At 44.9% G+C, this 18,125-nt stretch overlaps 1 protein-coding gene across 1 annotated transcript; it reads right to left on the reverse strand.

Moving 5' to 3' along the window:
- Nucleotides 1-1,682: 1,682 nt before the first annotated feature.
- On the reverse strand, nt 1,683-16,883 carry LOC311131921 (delta-type opioid receptor-like; the record flags this gene model as incomplete). The annotated part of the gene is made up of 5 exons (XM_084165029.1): nt 1,683-1,923; nt 2,096-2,390; nt 3,154-3,276; nt 3,443-3,675; nt 16,639-16,883. 5 exons carry the CDS (start codon nt 16,881-16,883, stop codon nt 1,683-1,685), a joined length of 1,137 nt encoding a protein of 378 aa, XP_084021155.1.
- Nucleotides 16,884-18,125: the final 1,242 nt, after the last annotated feature.

Consider the following 18,125-nt stretch of genomic DNA (forward strand, 5'->3'; position numbering starts at 1 on the left):
AGCGCTGTCATCATCTTTCTTAGGAATCTTATCATGACATAATGCCATAGTTAGTGTTTCTAATCTGCCATCGATTTAATTTGACAGATGACACAATGTTTTTCTCCAATTACACAGTAACACAGATAGTGAGTCCTATTCAAATCTCACTTGGTTCAGCTATATAAATGCTCAGTGATTCTCAAGAGGTTTGTGGTCTTGGTCTCACAAGCCGCCATACTCTTCAGGCTTGTCAGTTTTAAAGTTGTTCTGCTGTTGTTGTTTCTTTTTTACATTCATCAGAGTAGTAATGCATTCACACAGAGTGTTTATCTAGATTAGGCTGTCTGCTCCTCAACCCTCTGTGGTCTATGATTGTTTAGTTATTCCTCTCAGTGGTCCCTTCTACCTCTCTGCTCCGATCCATGAAAGTCTAGTAGGTTTGGAGCCGAGAGCCGAGGTGTCAGTCGAAAGGAAATGCTATGGTACAGCAGTAGAGCACAGGCAGTCACAGAGCTCTGTGCTAGATGTCCATATTTTACAGATTCACGTAGCTATCAGGCCCATTTTCCCATTTTCCCATTTTGTTTCAGCATCTCGTGCCCCAGTGCTTTGCACTAAAGTACGCTTTCATCCATCATCCAACCTGTCAAAAAGGATCTGTAGTTTCTTCTTTCTCTGTGGCGTGTGAAATGTATTTGTTTTGCCTTTTGTTCTGAAGTAGACGGAAAGTGGAAAATGACGTCGTTTTTTTTCTTCATTATATCTTAGTTTGTCTCTATGAAAGTGGAGTCAAGTGTGATGGTTGGAATATGCGTCAGCAATCTTTGAAGTTTCTCATCAATGTTAGTTTACAGGTGCTTGCTTCCCAGAGAATAGAAAGAAGGTCTATCAACAAAGGTTGGACATCCATGCTTCTCCACTTTCTCAGTTTGTCAAAGCACAAGGTTACTGTAGCCTGGAGAAGCATTGACGTCACACACGCAGTGTACTGTACCCAAACTACAGTCTGTCTTTTCAAGATGGATGATGCAGTCTCTGGTACATGAGACCACTGCTTAGCATTTGGAATCTGTGCCAAGTCCGTCAGTTGTAACAACTGTCATTTTCACTGAACAGTGTTGGGTGTTTTCTCCACCCCCTCCTGGTTCAAATGTCCACATTTCAGATGTCCACATATCTACTCATTCAGTGGTTTCCCTTAACCTGTTGCCTTATTTAAAAAAAATAACCAGTCCCATATTTGTGCAGCTTGTCATCAGTCATTGACAAAACCATGTCGTATCCTTTGGACCACTGTCCTTGACAACATCCGGTGTATTCACTCTGCAGCCAGACATTCATTTGTCACAAACCAGAAATTCACTACTTAAAAAGCCCTGGCACCTTCGCAGATTGTCTCTAGATAGAACCTTCACAGAGATGTGTGTTGAGTTTTATCGAAAACAATGTATGATGAAACATTGAATCTCTCTCTTTCTGAGCTACAATAAAGAAAGTTCCTAAATCTCACTGGGAGGAATGTCAATGATGTGGTCAAAAAAAAAACGATGATGTGGTTTGAACACCCTTTACTGACACCTCTGTGTGAATCATTGTTTGTCCTGTCAGAACTCTGTTGTGGAGATCTGGGTGATCTCAGACTGCAGGTCTTGCTGGACCCTCCTGGATCGAGAACCACAAGGGATCTGGTCCATGCCTAGTCATACAGGCTTCTTTTCCGTCCCAGCTACAGTCGGAGCGCAGACGGACACGGGTTCCCGGTTGGCATTCCGACCTGTGTTGAGGGAGTTGCGTTCCACGCGGGTCCGGCAGGGCAGGCAGAAGTCCCGGAAGCACCTCTTGAAGTTCTCGTCCAGGAAAGCGTAGAGAACGGGGTTGAGACTACTGTTCATGTAGCCCAGCGCAATGCAGAGGTGCCAGCTGGCTTTCACGTAGGGGTTCCTGTTAATAATAAATAATAATAAGTTATGTATAATACATTTTATTTGATGCCCTTTTTCAACACACCCAAAGAAATTTGACCTAATAAAATCAGCAAGATGAATAAAGAAGCAACACAAGCACACGGTAAAATCAGCAAGAAAATAAAAGTACACGAAACATAACGACTAACCTAGAGTCGATCTCCACCAGGGTCTTGATGATGATGAAGATGTGGATGGGCGTCCAGCAGATGATGAAGGCCGCGACAATCACGAGGACCATGCGGGTGATGCGGCGCATGTTGCGGTCCTTCTCCTTAGAGCCGGAGAGCAGGCGGACGCTGCGCAGACGCAGTATCATCAGACCATAGCAGATGGTGATGACCGTGACAGGGACGATGAAGGCAAAGATGAAAACGCAGATCTTAGTGACTGTGTCCCAGTACCAGTCAGGGTCGGGGAACTTCAGTGTGCACATAGTCTGACCTAGGAGGAGAGGGGTAAAGGGGAGAAGAGAGGGGTGAAGGAGAGAAGGGAGGGGTGGAGGAAAGAAGAGAGAGGTGGAGGAAAGAAGGGAGGGGTGGAGGAGAGAAGAGAGAGGTGGAGGAGAGAAGAGAGGGGTGAAGGAGAGAAGGGAGGGGTGGAGGAAAGAAGAGAGGGGTGAAGGAGAGAAGGGAGGGGTGGAGGAAAGAAGAGAGGGGTGAAGGAGAGAAGGAAGGGGTGGAGGAAAGAAGAGAGGGGTGGAGGAGAGAAGGGAGGGGTGGAGGAAAGAAGAGAGGGGTGAAGGAGAGAAGGGAGGGGTGGAGGAAAGAATAGAGAGGTGAAGGAGGGAAGAGAGGGGTGAAGGAGAGAAGAGAGAGGTGAAGGAGAGAAGGGAGGGGTGGAGGAAAGAAGAGAGAGGTGAAGGAGAGGAGAGAGGGGTGAAGGAGAGAAGAGAGATGTGAAGGAGAGAAGGAAAGGAGTCAGACACATTTAAAGAGGGGGGGTCAGACAGCTCTAGAGAGGAAACTGTAGGAGGTTTATGTTATAGAGATAATTGACCAAAGATTTAATATACTGTAAATTAGCAGGAAGAGTGACATATTCCCTTATTTAATGGGATTTTAAAAAACAAAGAATTTAACTGAGAAATTCAAAAAAACATGATGAGTTTCAAATGACAAAAACCCCAATATGATTGAGGCTATACAAGAAAGCCGTTGAAAGAAGTGTCAAAAACGTGCTAGCTAGTTTAACGCTGCTTTCTCACCACTGTCTGTCGTTTTTGTCACCGCCATGACCATGATGGGCACTCCGATGGCAGAGGACAGAACCCAGATCAGAACGTTGATGATCTTACCCTTGGCGGGCGTCCTGAACTCCAGGGCTCTCACTGGGTGACACACAGAAAATTACGTTTCAATTGCAACTTATATTACAGTGAGTGTTATTGGCTCTTAGCACCCTTTCATTTATTTTCGCGAGAGGATACACTCTGGCTAAAAGTAGTGCACTATAAAGGGAATAGGGTGCCATGTGGAATGCTTCTCTCCCTTTACCTGGGTGGCACACAGCAATGTAGCGGTCCACAGACATCATGGTCAGGGTAAAGATGCTTGTGAACATGTTGTAGTAGTCGATGGCGATGACCACCTTACAGAGGAACTCTCCGAAGGCCCAGGTCCCCATCAGGTACTTGGCACTCTGGAAGGGGAGTGTGCTGGTGGCTAGGGCATCCGCTAGAGCCAGGTTAAAGATGTAGATGTTGGTGGATGTCTTCATCTTGGTGTATCTGTGGACAGAGACAAAGCCATTTGTTGAATTGATGTTGCTATCAAACCGTATGTTGTTTTCTTTGAGGATTTTGACATTAATTAATTGAATTTCAATGGACTTTTGAATTTATCTCAACCTTGGTGAAAGATAATTAAGTTAAATTGATTTTGCAGTCAGTCCCAGATGCTCTAACTAATTGCCTCTTGCTGTATATGTTGAACAGAGAAACATTTGGAACATGTAATTCTATTTCTCTCTGAACAAGTGATTACAGATAATTGATCTCTTGCTGTATGTTGAACATGCTATTTTAATTCTCTTCGTACGCGGTTCTATTTCTTTCTGAATGAGTGATTCAAGATAATTGATATACTTCAGGCTTGTTAGTGTCTGATCAAGCACTTTTCGAGGAAGCGCTATAGAGCTAAAAGTAACTTTAACCACATACTGTAATTTGCGGAATCCATTGTCATTTTCAGATCATGATCACTTACGACATTAACATTTTCTTGTTAACATTTCCCAATATGGATCTGTATTAGATCATAACCACTTATGATTATTTGCTACATTAAGATATGTTCTATTCCTCTAAAATAGGCCAATTCTGAATTTCCGTGACCCCTGTGTCACGACTTCCGCCGAAGTTGGTGCCTCTCCTTGTGCGGGCGGCTATCGGCGATCGTCGTCACCGACTTTCTAGCTGCCACCGATCTGCGTTTCTGTTTTCCATTGGTTTTGTCTTGTTTGTACACACCTGGTTCCCATTGTATGATGATTATTTCCCTATTTAACCCTCTGGTTCCCACATGGTTTTGTGCGTGTTTGTTCGTTGTGTTGTGTCATACACTTTTGTGAGCTGGTGTGTTTTCCCTGCATGAAATTAGTGTTTGTTTTTCTAAGTAACGAACGTTGTGTACTCAGTTCTGTGTCCTGCCTCCGTCCTACCGCTACACATTTGACACCTGACAGAAACACGCACCTAATTTGGAGTCAGCAGGTGCAGCCAGTCCTTGGAGGAGCGCGTCCAGCAGCACGCGACGATGCTCCAGAATCTGGGCACTGCGATGGATTGCGTGTTGCAGACCATGGAGCGATGGGAGAGAGGGGGTTTTCCCACAACCTTAGCAACTTCAGGTCAACCCACACCGATGTCCACCCCTCCGTCACCTGGACTCAGTGGGATTCGGCTCTCGCTCCCGAGGGCATATGATGGGACGGCTGCCGGGTGCCAGGGGTTCCTGCTTCCACCCGGCTCGCTCGGGATACGAGAGCATGTCCGCCCTCATCTCCTGTCTGTCGGGGAGAGTGCTTGATTGGGCCAACTCCGAATGGGGAGGAATAGACGCATCGTTGGTTCGCTATGAGGATTTCACCCGCCGCTTCCGGGCGGTCTTCGATAATCTCCTGGAGGGGAGAGTGGCGGGGGAACACTTGTTCCACCTCAGACAGGGGAAGAGGAGCGCACAGGACTTCGCACTGGACTTCCGGACCTTGGCGGCCAGCGCGGGATGGAATGAAAGGGCCCTGATCAACCAATACCGGTGTAGTCTACGCGAGGACGTTTGTCGGGAGCTACAGGGACACCACCCTTACCCTCGACCAGCTGGTGGATCTATCTACCCTACCCCTATAGAGCTCGGAGGTGCTGCTCCTAGGGTGACCGGAGGGGGGGCCGGTTCCTGCACCAAGTGTGGCCGCAGAGGGCACACTGCTGGTCGGTGCTGGGGAGGTTCCCCAGGGAGTCGAGGCAGCAGGCAGGGCACTGGTGGATCATCCCAGGTGAGTAGGCACCTGACTTACCCAGAGCTCCCTGTTTCGCGTATGTATGTTTTGTATAGAATTTCCTGAATTTTCCCCGCATTCCCAGCATAAGGCGCTAGTCGATTCAGGCACAGCTGGGAACTTTATTGACAGTTCATTTGCATGTAGATTAGGGATCCCTATTGTTCATGTTGATGTGCCCTCCCCTGTACATGCCTTAGATAGTCGTCCTTTAGGGTCGGGCCTGATGAAGGAGGTCACAGCTCCACTATGGATGAAAACACAGGAGGATCATGAGGAGAGAATTAGTCTCTTCCTGATCGATTCTCCTGCGTTTCCTGTGGTGTTGGGGCTTCCCTGGTTGGCCTCTCATGACCCCACTATTTCGTGGCAACAGAGGGCTCTCAAGGGATGGTCACGTCAGTGCTCAGGGAGGTGTGTAGGTGTTTCCATACGTGCAACTACGGTGGAGAGTCCAAACCAGGTCTCCACTATGCACATTCCCCCCGAATATTCCGATTTGGCTCTTGCCTTCTGTAAAAAGAAGGCGACTCAACTACCACCCCATCGACAGGGGGATTGTGCAATAAATCTCCAGGTAGGCGCAGCACTTCCCAGGAGTCACGTGTATCCTCTGTCTCAGGAGGAGACGGCGGCTATGGAAACATATGTCTCCGAATCTCTGGGACAGGGATACATTCGGCCTTCCACTTCACCTGCCTCCTCAAGTTTATTTTTTGTGAAGAAAAATGATGGAGGTTTACGTCCATGCATTGACTATCGTGGGCTAAATCAGATCACTGTGAAGTACAGTTACCCACTGCCTCTCATAGCCAGTGTGACAGAGTCATTGCACGGGGCGCACTTCTTCACCAAATTGGATCTCAGGAGCGCTTACAACCTGGGAGGGGGATGAGTGGAAGACGGCATTTAGTACCACCTCTGGGCACTATGAGTACCTCGTCATGCCGTACGGGTTGATGAATGCTCCATCAGTCTTCCAATCCTTCATTGACAAGATTTTCAGGGACCTGCACGGGCAGGGTGTAGTGGTGTATATAGATTACATTCTTATATACTCCGCCACATGTGCCGAGCATGTGTTCCTGGTGCGCAAGGTGCTTGGTCGACTGTTGAAGCATGACCTGTACGTCAAGGCTGAGAAATGTCTGTTCTTCCAACAGTCCGTCTCCTTCCTAGGGTACCGCCTGTCTGCGTCAGGGGTGGAGATGGAGAATGACTGCATTTCAGCCGTGCGTAATTGGCCGACTCCAACCACGGTAAAGGAGGTGCAGCGGTTCTTAGGGTTTGCCAACTACTACCGGAGGTTTATCCGGGGCTTTGGTCAGGTAGCGGCTCCCATTACCTCCTTGCTGAAGGGGGAACCGGTGCAACTGCAGTGGTCAGCTGGGGCGGACAGGGCTTTTGGTCACTTGAAGGCTCTGTTTACCTCGGCTGCCGTGATGGCTCATCCTGATCCCTCCTTGGCATTCATAGTAGAGGTGGACGTGTCCGAGGCTGGGATAGGAGCTGTGCTGTCTCAGCGCTCGGATACGCCACCAAAGCTCCGCCCCTGTGCTTTCTTTTCGAAGAAGCTCAGCCCGGCGGAGCGAAACTATGATGTGGGGGACCGGGAGCTGTTAGCTGTTGTCAGGGCTCTGAAGGCGTGGAGGCATTGGCTTGAGGGGGCTAAACACCCTTTCCTCATTTGGACTGACCACCGCAATCTGGAGTACATCCGGGCGGCGGGCGAGGAGACTGAACCCTCGCCAGGCAAGGTGGGCCATGTTTTTTACCTGTTTTGTTTTCACCCTATCCTACAGAACAGGTTCCCAGAATGCTAAGGCAGATGCACTGTCCCGGTTGTATGACACAGAGGAGCGGTCCACGGATCCCACTCCCATACTTCTTGCCTGGTGGCACCGGTGGTATGGGAGGTTGACGCGGACATCGAGCGGGCGTTACGTACGGAGCCCACTCCCACCCAGTGTCCAGTTGGGCGTCTGTACATTCCGGTTGATGTCCGCGATCGATTGATCTGTTGGGCCCACACGTCACCCTCCTCTGGTCATCCTGGCATCGGTCGGACAGTGCGCTGTCTTAGTGGGAAGTACTAGTGGCCCACTTTAGCTAAGGACGTGAGGGTTTATGTTTCCTCCTGCTCGGTGTGCGCCCAGTGCAAGGCAACTAAACACCTGCCCAGAGGGAAATTACAACCCCTACCCGTTCCACAATGGCCGTGGTCACACCTATCGGTGGACTTCGTGACGGATCTTCCTCCGTCACAAGGTAACACCACGTGTGGATCGGTTTTCTAAGTACTGCTGTCTCCTTCCTTTGCCCGGTCTCCCTACGGCCCTTAAGACTGCGGAGGCTCTGTTTACCCACGTCTTCCGGCACTACGGTGTGCCTGAAGAAATAGTGTCTGATCGGGGTCCCCAGTTCACATCGAGGGTCTGGCTGAGTCACAAGTGTAGTTAAAGATATTGGCTTAATGGGGTCAGAATCTCTCTGAAGGCACAATATAAATATGTTAATAGAGATATATTCTATCTTAACCTACTTTGCCTTCAAAACAGTATTCTATTAGTTATAGCCCATTGGTCTGTATGTAAAATGCTGTAGAGGTACAGAATATGCTAGTGTTTAAATTGGTGTGCTTAAGTGAGCACAGTACTTGTCAACTGATTTTTGCACTGTGCGGCATGGCTCTGTGGATAAATTAAGTGCATATTTTGTACAGTCCATTTAGTTAATGGTCCAGATGGCCAAAAGGACAACAAAATCAAACCAAACAACACTCAGAATTAAGTAAACAACATTTACTGGAAAATTTAAATCAGTTTTGGGTGTTGGTCAGTCTTTGACAGTGACTGTAAGCTCCAAACCCTAACTCCCTGTTGGGTCGTTCCATGTCATTTCACCAAGCCATTACACCCACCTCAGATTGTTCAGAACTCATGTTTGTAGTTAGAAAAATATAAAATTAGCATTCCTGCCAAATTATTTTGTTGAAATATCATTTGATCTCTGAGAAATTAAGATTGCACCCAAATTGGCCATTCAAATTCATAGGATTCATATAATACTCAATATAGTACCTAACATCCGATTTGGACCAAACTTTTTTCTAACAATGAGGAAGAAATTAGGAATGTTACAGGAATGCTTATCTTATCTGTTTCTAACAACAGAAACGATTTCAGAACAATCTGACATTGTGGGTGTCAAAACCCTCATTCTTGTGCTTTTTGAGGTGGAATGACCCTGTTCCTTGTCGCCCATTAATAAATACATTGTAGCCTATTGATTTCCCATACCTTTTCTCCCTCTTTAAGGTTTGGTCGATAACATCTATTAACTTACAGCTCTTAGTGCATAAACACTACCAGCCAAATCATTCTGGAGACCGGGGCTATAATGTAGGTCTGTGGAATGTGTGTATGTGTGTCTGTGTCTGTGTTTGTGTGTGTGCATGCATGTAGTGCTATAATGTAATATAATATATATTAGCCATTTAGCAGACGCTTTTATCCAAAGCGACTTAAAGTCATGAGTGCATACATTTTACGTATGGGTAGTTTGGGAATGCTCTACAAAACGACAAAATGAGCTACAAAGGATCACACATACGCAAAATGTCTCTTTGCTGTAAGTCAGCAAAGAGGCCATGAGCCAGGACAGTGATGACCATCCCTGGTTTAGGCATCCCATTTGCGTATGAGACTGATGGTGGGTTAGGGGTGAGAGGGGACAGGCCTGTTGAGTATCTGCGGCTGAGAGCTGCTGGTGATTTGCTGATTTCTCTTCTGCTTCAACGGCTCCCACAGGAGGGTTAAACCATTCCGATCTAAATTGTCCATGAAAGCCGCCTTCTTAATTGTTCATCTGACAGATGTGTTGTGATCCCTGTCAGGTCAATTCAACTGGCCGACATTGAACAGACTTTACAACAACAGTGTGTGCGTGCGTGTGTGTGTTTGTGTGTGTGTGTGTGTGGCGTGTGTGTGTTTGTGTGTGTGTGTGTGTGCATGTGAAGAGTGGTGATAGGCATTGTAATATTGCCTACTCAGGGACAAATGCAGAAAATTAAAACAAGGTCAGGTCAGTGGATCTAAATCTTGTCTATCCAATCTCTTTCTGTTTTAATTGCACCTGTCTCTATTCAAACAAAAGGTTAACTAGATGAATTGTTGGTTATCTCCCTCTCTCTCCATCTCTGTCTGTATTGGGTCTTGGTGTCAGTAAGTAAGGTGGTCTTGATCTACTGGCTCTGCCTCTCCAGGGTATCACTCTCTCGCTACACCATAAATGCAGCCCTGGCAATTACACAATCACACTGTTAAAAGTAGAGACAGGCTAGGTGGAAGTGATTGATGAATGCAAAAAATCTGTCAAGAATCACTCCAACTAATAGCATCAGGACAGAGGTCCTGTACCTGACTCATACAAAATGCTTTTCCAGCTTTGTAGCTCCATTCCTATGCTGTAAAGCTATACATTCAACTTTAATGTAAAATGTAATAATATCAGTACTGTATACAGACGTAGGATCTTAATTTGATCACCCTGTTGCAGGAGAACTTTCCTGTAATGCGGGACATTTAAAACTTGTAGTGTATTTGAGGTTTAAAAAGGCATCTGAAGTTTGTAATTTCCACTTTGACATTTCAGACTTGATTTTCCCTTGTGAAAAATGTATCAACCCCTACAGAAATGTCCATTAATTATAATTCACATAATCATTCACATTTCCTGATACTGCAGGATTATTTTCCTGGCTCAAACTGGCTCAAATTAAGATCCTACATCTGTAATGCATCCCATGTTGTCAGTAGTACTGTGTTTTATAAATGGGTCTCTGTTGGGCAAACACATCAGTAGTCCATTGCTGTGAACCTGCTCATAGTGTATCACAACAATATCTCACTGGGGCAAGGAAGACATGTTTTAGGAAATATTGCTTGAGTCACACGTATTGGGGAGCCAGAGACAGAGTAAAACTATTGCCTGGAGTTTCCGGTGCTCAGATGTGTTCTGAGTCCGACTACAGCAGGTTACAGAATCTGTTATCGCTAGGGAAGAAGATTGTTCTTGATGGGAGGTTTCTTTCACGTCTGTTAGAACCCTTTGATTCAGCATAACTTCATCTATGAATCCGTCTGTGCTTCCTAGCGCCACGGTTAGCAGGAGACAATTAGATATTACATTTTCATTCTTATATTTTTCGTATTCATAAAACGACGGTGAATCAGAGGCAGTCGTCATACGCCTTGGATGGGTTTGTTCTCTGCGTATGTAGAATCGTTATCGCCAGCCCTGATCTGAGCTGGTGTGGTCGGGACACACACACATATACACACACACCTCTCCTCCACCACCAAGATCCATGCTGGGTCCAAGTCCCTTATTGTCTTTCCTGTTCAAACCATGGCCCACTCCCCTACGCCTTGAGCCAATGTTACACGAGCCAGGGCTTACACATGATACGCACACACACACACAGACACACACACACACACACACTCATGCAGACACGAAGACGGAGATGCGACGAGAGACGCATTGAGTGGGTGGGCTCAGGGCTCTGTTTGTGTGAATGGATGTTGATGAAGTGGCTAGAGAAGCAGAGAAGAGGCGGGTGGGCGTTGGGGGAAGAGACATGATCTGAGCTGAGAACACCCCAGTGGCCAGATACTGGCAGGATGGTAAAAGGATACAGTGTTCTGTACAGCACTGTACGGTACAGTCGGTTCAGGGAACTGACTAAGATAGGCTGTCCCTCCCTGTTATCTTTACGGGGGATGTAGCTGACAACCTGAAACATCTTCTCAGCAGGTTACAGCACCAAGGCAGGTTTCACCACAACATGCTATGTTCCATTTCCCATTGAGGATGACAGCTGTGCATGCATTAATCATAGAAGAGGATGAGCTTTGATATTTGCCCACAGTGCCCACTCTGTTCATGCCATCCGTTTAACTGGTTCTGGACCTGTAGTAGTTAGCTAATGCCACAGGGCACAAGTTCATATGGGTGGTTTGTATGTCCATTCTCCTTGTTGGAAGCTTGAAAAGCTTGAAAACAGTGGGATCTTTTCTTTCAACGTCATGTTAAATCATGCTGTTTAAAATGAGAAACATGAACTGAAACTGTGATAGTATCATAGACCTCTGTCTAGTTGGGGATTGTAGCTATCAATGCTGTACAGCCCTGTCCTCTTCACACATTCATCTCGTGTCCCTAGAGCAGTGGTTCACAACCATTTCCATTCCGTGGACCACCAAATCACTGTCAAAACCTCTTGAGGACTGTTGTAACATTAAATATCTTGCCGGACAAATTTGGGGTCCATTTTATCTGTGAATGTAACAGATTAAAGGCCTGTTATTATTATTATAAACAATTGGCATTTTGAAAAGAAATGTAACATTTCTTAAAATACCATTAATACCCCCAACTGCTATTATTTTTGGAAGAAAATAAATTGCTAGAAAAAGGACCGTGGACCACAGGTTGAAAACTACTGCCTTAGAGGCTAACAAACATATGGAGGAGGCAGATCCTTGTTAGAATCACTGCTGCAGGGAACAGAGGGTCATTTCAAAAACGTCAGTCAGTGGCCTTGGTTCCAGGACAAACAGGATGGACATGGAATGTTTCCTTCTCCTGACGCTGGTGAATATTGATTATTGTCTTATCGATCACAGCTTCATCAGACCACAGGCATCATTTGTATATTGGGTACGTACACCCAGAGCCATTGATCATAGTCTGTCACCACAAGTTAATCACTCGGTCCAGTATTGACCATGTTCGCTGGCCTCCAGTCCACAGTGTGTCAATTTCAGGCAGTTTAAAAGGCAGCACACCATCAAAAGTATGTGGACACCCCTTCTAATTAGTGGATTGGGCTATTTCAGCCACAACCATTGCTGACAGGTGTATAAAATCCAGCACACAGCCATGAAATCTCCACAGACAGACATTGGCAGTAGAATGGCCTTACTGAAGAGCTCAGTGACTTTCCACTTGGCACTGTCATAGGTGCCACCTTTCCAACAAGTCAGTTCATCACATTTCTGCCCTGCTAGAGCTGCCCCGGTCAAATCGTCTGTCCTCGTTTGCAACACTGACTACCGAGTTCCAAACTGCCTCTGGAAGCAGTGTCAGCACAATAACTGTTCGTCAGGAACTTTAATAAATTATTTATTTGTTTTAAAAAAATATGTCTCAAATGTAATATAGATATCTTGTGTATTTCTTCCTTTACTTACCAAGTGCATCTCTGCAGCACAAACTCCAACAGTGTTTTAATTGTTTATGTCAATGCACATTTCTGAAATTAAAGTTTTATTTGATGTAAATTATTCATACTCATTTATATTTTAGTATTAAACTGTTATCTGCTTTCTCAAAACATAAGATTAATCTGTAAAACAAATTATGAGACATTATTTGGTTACAACACTGAAGAAGATGTTGGTGAAGAACCATTTTTAAGAGTCCACAGGAGGTCACCCCGGGCTACGCAATGAAAAGTTGACGGGCAAGTAAAACATTTTTTTACCGGAAGGCTAGCCAACTAGTCAACTATCTAGTAAACACTTCGGATACGAGATTGGTCTCTCTTTACTGAACAAAATTAAATGGATATGTCTTGTAATTGAACAAAATAGTAAGGTGGCCAATAACTGGGGACCGTATGCCGATAATACGGGACGTATTTTTTTTGCTAAACCACCAAAAAGCTGATAGAAGTAGTATTTCCACTGAAATGTCAAACATGCTAATTGCTAACCCGTTAGCTAACATTTTTACGACCCCAATAATCACAAAACATTGATGGCTTGATAACAAGACAACAGTGTTGAAGGTCAAATATTTATTAAACGCTGTTGAATATGCCGATAATATGGGGTTCCACACTAGCTTTTTAGTAAGCCATCATAAAATCACACTTCACACCAAAATCACACCTAAGAACACATTCTGATTACCAGTAATGACGTATAAAATAAAATAAACATTGCGGCACAGAAACTGCAAACAGGTTTCTATGTTCATAACGCTAATAACTTGAATATGTTTCAAATGACTTGAATATGGGAAAGATGTAACAATTTGTATTTGCAACAGGAAGTCTCTGATCTGTCATCATTTCACTCAGTCTCTTCCTATCTCTTTTAAATGTGTGTAGTTCAGTCCTTGAGCTGTTCTTGTCTATTGATGTTCTATATTATGTAATGTTTTATGTTTTGTGTGTACCCCAGGAAGAGTAGCTTCTGCTTCAGCAACAGTTAATGGGGATCCTAATAAAATACTAAAATACTAAATCTGTCTGTTGCTCTCTCTCTGCCGCTTTCTCTCTCCCTGTCTCTCTCGGTTTCTCTCTCTCTCACACACCCACTCTCTCTCTATGTTTGTCTGTCTCTGTTTCTGCCACTGCCTCACTCTCACTCTCTCTCTCTCTCTCTCTCACTCTCTTTTTTTTTGTCGCTCTCTCTCCTTACATTTTGGGGCGGTTGTCATGGTAATGGCAGGTCATCTGCAAAACCCCCCCACAAAAATCTGATCTGAGCGTCCAGACAGAGGTCGCATATGAAGGATTCGGTTTGTATCAGAAATCAGATCCACAAATAGAGGTGGTATAAATCTGATGTCAAAAGATCAGATTCCATGTTTTTTTTTTGCTGTTTACACTTAAGGGAACAAATCTGATACGTATCAGATAGCAGGTTAGGAGAGCATTTTAGCTAACCTAACCTGAACCCTTTTCGTAACCTTAATCTAACTCTACTAACCTGTTCCATTAATTATCCTAACCTGCTGCGTAAGTTCTCCTAACCTGCTACGAAAAGTAACTTCCATCCGTAGCTGTATAGGCCTACCATCTAGTCAAATCCCATTAAAGCACCTCCACTTTCTCCTCCACAGCCGTTGCTAAGTGATAATTGACGCTTTAGCATTGTGCTGTTTATTTCTGATAGTTTTAAAAACCTATGAAGATGTCCAGTGAAAGCACATATGCAATTTGTTGAGACCACAACACAGTACCGACTTGGATACACATTATCCCGAATGCTAATCAATAAAAATGTCTGTTAAATTCACTGTTCTGTTTTGCTTGTTTACAGCGGGTCATTTCGTAGGGAACTGTCGGAGGCGCTCTAGTATTGTACATCACCAACATTTTGAGAATAAAGGTGCTAACATGGCATCCGTTCTAAAACCTGGACGAACTCTCTTAAAATATGGCTCTGGGAGAAACCAACTAATGTCCATTGTCATGACAACCTCTTTCATTATCTGACAGGAGACAGCAGAAGAGGCCACTAGATGTATCTTTTCTCTGAAAACCAGAGAGGAGAGTTCATAATAATAATAATAATAATATGCCATTTAGCAGACGCTTTTATCCAAAGCGACTTACAGTCGTGCATGCATACATTTTTTTGTGTATGGGTGGTCCCGGGGTTCGAACCCACTACCTTGGCGTTACAAGCGCCGTGCTCTACCAGCTGAGCTACAGAGGACCATACTGATGGTAGTCTACTGGCTCTTACTGTCAAGCTCCACTGAACAACTTTACATATATAACAGGATTGGGGTCAATTCTGAATTTGTATTTGAATTGGTTTTAATTAAATTCTACTTCCTTCAATTAAATTCAAATTCTACTTCCTGTGGGGTGAGGCCAATTCAAATTCAATTCAAATTCATTGTTTGAATTGAATTAAATTCAGAAATTCCAAATTGACCCCAACCCTAAAGCTATTAGTGGATTCAGAGCTACTAGACTGGACACTGTTTTATCATGTCTGACTGCAGTGGGCAATAAAGCTATTAGTGTACATCAGAGGAAGTAAGTGCACTAGACTGGACATCCAGTTCACTAGACTGGACACTCATTGTCTTGTAATGCCAGACAGTTTAGTACACTACTAGTGCTCAGTTTAGTACACTGCTAGGGTTCAGTTTAGTACACACTGCGAGGGTTCAGTCCTCCAAGTTTGGCTATGGCCTGACATGTCTTTGAACATGTCAGAGGGGGGGTTCAATTAATGGTTGTCACCTGTGGTGCAGTTGTTAGAGCATTTTAGTGATGTGGGCATAATTATTCTCCTTAAAGATACACTCAGCAGGGTCATGTCATCATAAACAATAAACCCATCACTGACATCAGTACTATTTCAATTAAGGGAGGGTGCAGATTGGGAATTGCCAATAATAATGCCAGTAATTGCAATTTGAATCCTGTTGATCTTAATTAATGTCTGTGAAATGGGAGCATTTGATAATACAATTTTTTTTTTTAAGCTAGCCCAATTTAGGTACTCTTTTCAGTATAATCCTTTCATTTCAAACCAAATCAAACTAAAGAAAACGTCATATTTACCAGCTAGAGATGAAGGCAAAAGAGACTCCTCCTGGACCTGACCCAGCTCTCTAGCCAGAGGCTGTGTGTGTGTTTGTGTGCGTGTGTGTGTGTGTGTGTGTGTGTGTGTGTGTGTGTGTGTGTGCACGTGAACTGTGGAGTCGGGCTGAACAGAGGAGGACTGCATGTGAAATATGAAAAGAGTCCGACGCACGCACGCACACTAGTAGGCATACACACACACACACACACACACACACACACACACACACACACACACACACACACACACACACACACACACACACACACACAAACAAACACACACACCCTCACCCTCCACCAGACTCTCTCTTTCCTTTGGTCCTCACGCGCAAGTAAACATTGATTTACTGTTTCACCAGCAAAAATGTATACTTGTTGAACAAAAGCAAAGTATTCGCAAATGTTTTGAACCCAAAAATTAATTATAGAGTGTAGCAACATCAAATCACAGGAAATTGGTTTTCATAAATTGTATCATTCATTTTATAATTGATTCGCGTCCTGTGCTTGCATTTGACAAATACACGGTTTGCTTAGCTAACACGAAGAGAGGCACGCATGAGATATTGGGCTATAAAAAACGGAATATCCATACGAAATACACGATACCCTTATAGCCTACAACTTTCTTGAGAAAAGTACATTTTCAGTCATGCATATCCCCAAAAATTATATGCATTCACAAGCTTTCTTACAGAAAATAATAGGCATACAATCTCAAAAGCAAGTTGCCACCAATGATAGTAGGCTAAGTAGAATATGCCACTGGTGGTTCCACTAGAAAACCCTTACCTCACCACCCCGTACATCACAAGGACATTCCCGAGCAATCCCACCACGCAGATAACGGAGTAGAGCGCGGTGATGGAGATGGCTACTATAATATTGGAGGCGCTCTGAACCGGGAGCTGCTGGGTGTAGTTTTCCCCGTTGGGCACGAACCCCATCTCGTCGTCCGGGTAGGTGACATTGAACGGAATCACCGAGTACATGTCAAAATCAGCCGGTTCAGCACCAGGGGCAGTGGACGGCTCCATGGCTCTAGGACTGTCGCGCGCCTGTGACTGTTACTGTTCTCTGGTCCGTGGTGCTGAAGACTTCTCCAAGCACTACTTGTCGGCTAGACCGGCACGGCTCGCGCTTTTGTTTCGCCTACTCGGCGTTTTATTGGCTGGAAGGTGTGTACTGACCCTCATGCGCCAAAGGGCGAGGTGGACAGTTTACAGTTGGTCAGTTGGTCTGTCTCACCAAGGGGTCGATCCTGAAAAACAGAACGATGACAGACTTCCCCCCCCCCAAAAAAAATAAGAATGGAAAAGCAAAAATGATTTCACAACTGTTTAGAGTTCACAGAACATTAAGATGATTCAAGAAATGTTCGTTCTTGTGTCTGGTTGAAAGAGATGAGTCCTGTTCTCAGGAGGATCGGTCTGTGTAATGTTGACGGTAGCCTTTAGTGGGAAAGGTGCATGCAGTGACTTGTTCTCGCTCTCCGAACGCCTTATGTAACCCCTCGCGCCCTGCAAGTGGTTTCTTATAGGCTATCTAACGTTATACGTCGACATCAAAGCTGTGCATAGTTGGCTGATAATTGTTTAGCCTATTCCCCTGAACTGTAGATTCCATTAATATCTACACTTATTGTAGGCTATGCGACTATGTGGACACCCCTTCAAATTAGTGAATTCGGCAATTTCAGCCAGACCCGTTGCTGACAGGTGTATAAAATCGAGCACACAGACATGCAATCTCCATAGACAAACATTGACAGTAGAATGGCCTTACTGAAGAACTCAGTGACATTCAACTTGACACCATCATAGGATGCCACCTTTCCAACAAGTCAGTTGGTCAAATTTCTGCCGTGCTAGAGCTGCCCCGGTCAACTGTAAGTGCTGTTATTGTGAAGTGGAAACTTCTAGGAGTAACAACGGCTCAGCCGCGAAGTGGTAGGCCACACAAGCTCACAGAACTGGACCACCAAGTGCTGAAGCGCATAGCAGGTAAAAATAATCTGTCCTCGGTTGAAACACTCACTACCGAGTTCCAAACTGCCTCTGGAAGCAACATCAGCACAACAACTGTTAGTCAGGAGCTTCATGAAATGGGTTTCCATGGCCAAGCAGCCCCACACAAGCCTAAGATCACCATGCGCAATGCCAAGCGTCGGCTGGAGTGGTGTAAAGCTCGGCACCATTGGTCTCTGGAGCAGTGAAAATGCGTTCTCTGGAGTGATGAATCACGCTTTGCCATCTGGCAGTCCGATGGACGAATCTGAG

The sequence above is a fragment of the Coregonus lavaretus genome (genome assembly GCF_964263955.1).
Source record: "Coregonus lavaretus genome assembly, chromosome: 7".
NCBI classification, from domain to species: domain Eukaryota; kingdom Metazoa; phylum Chordata; class Actinopteri; order Salmoniformes; family Salmonidae; genus Coregonus; species Coregonus lavaretus.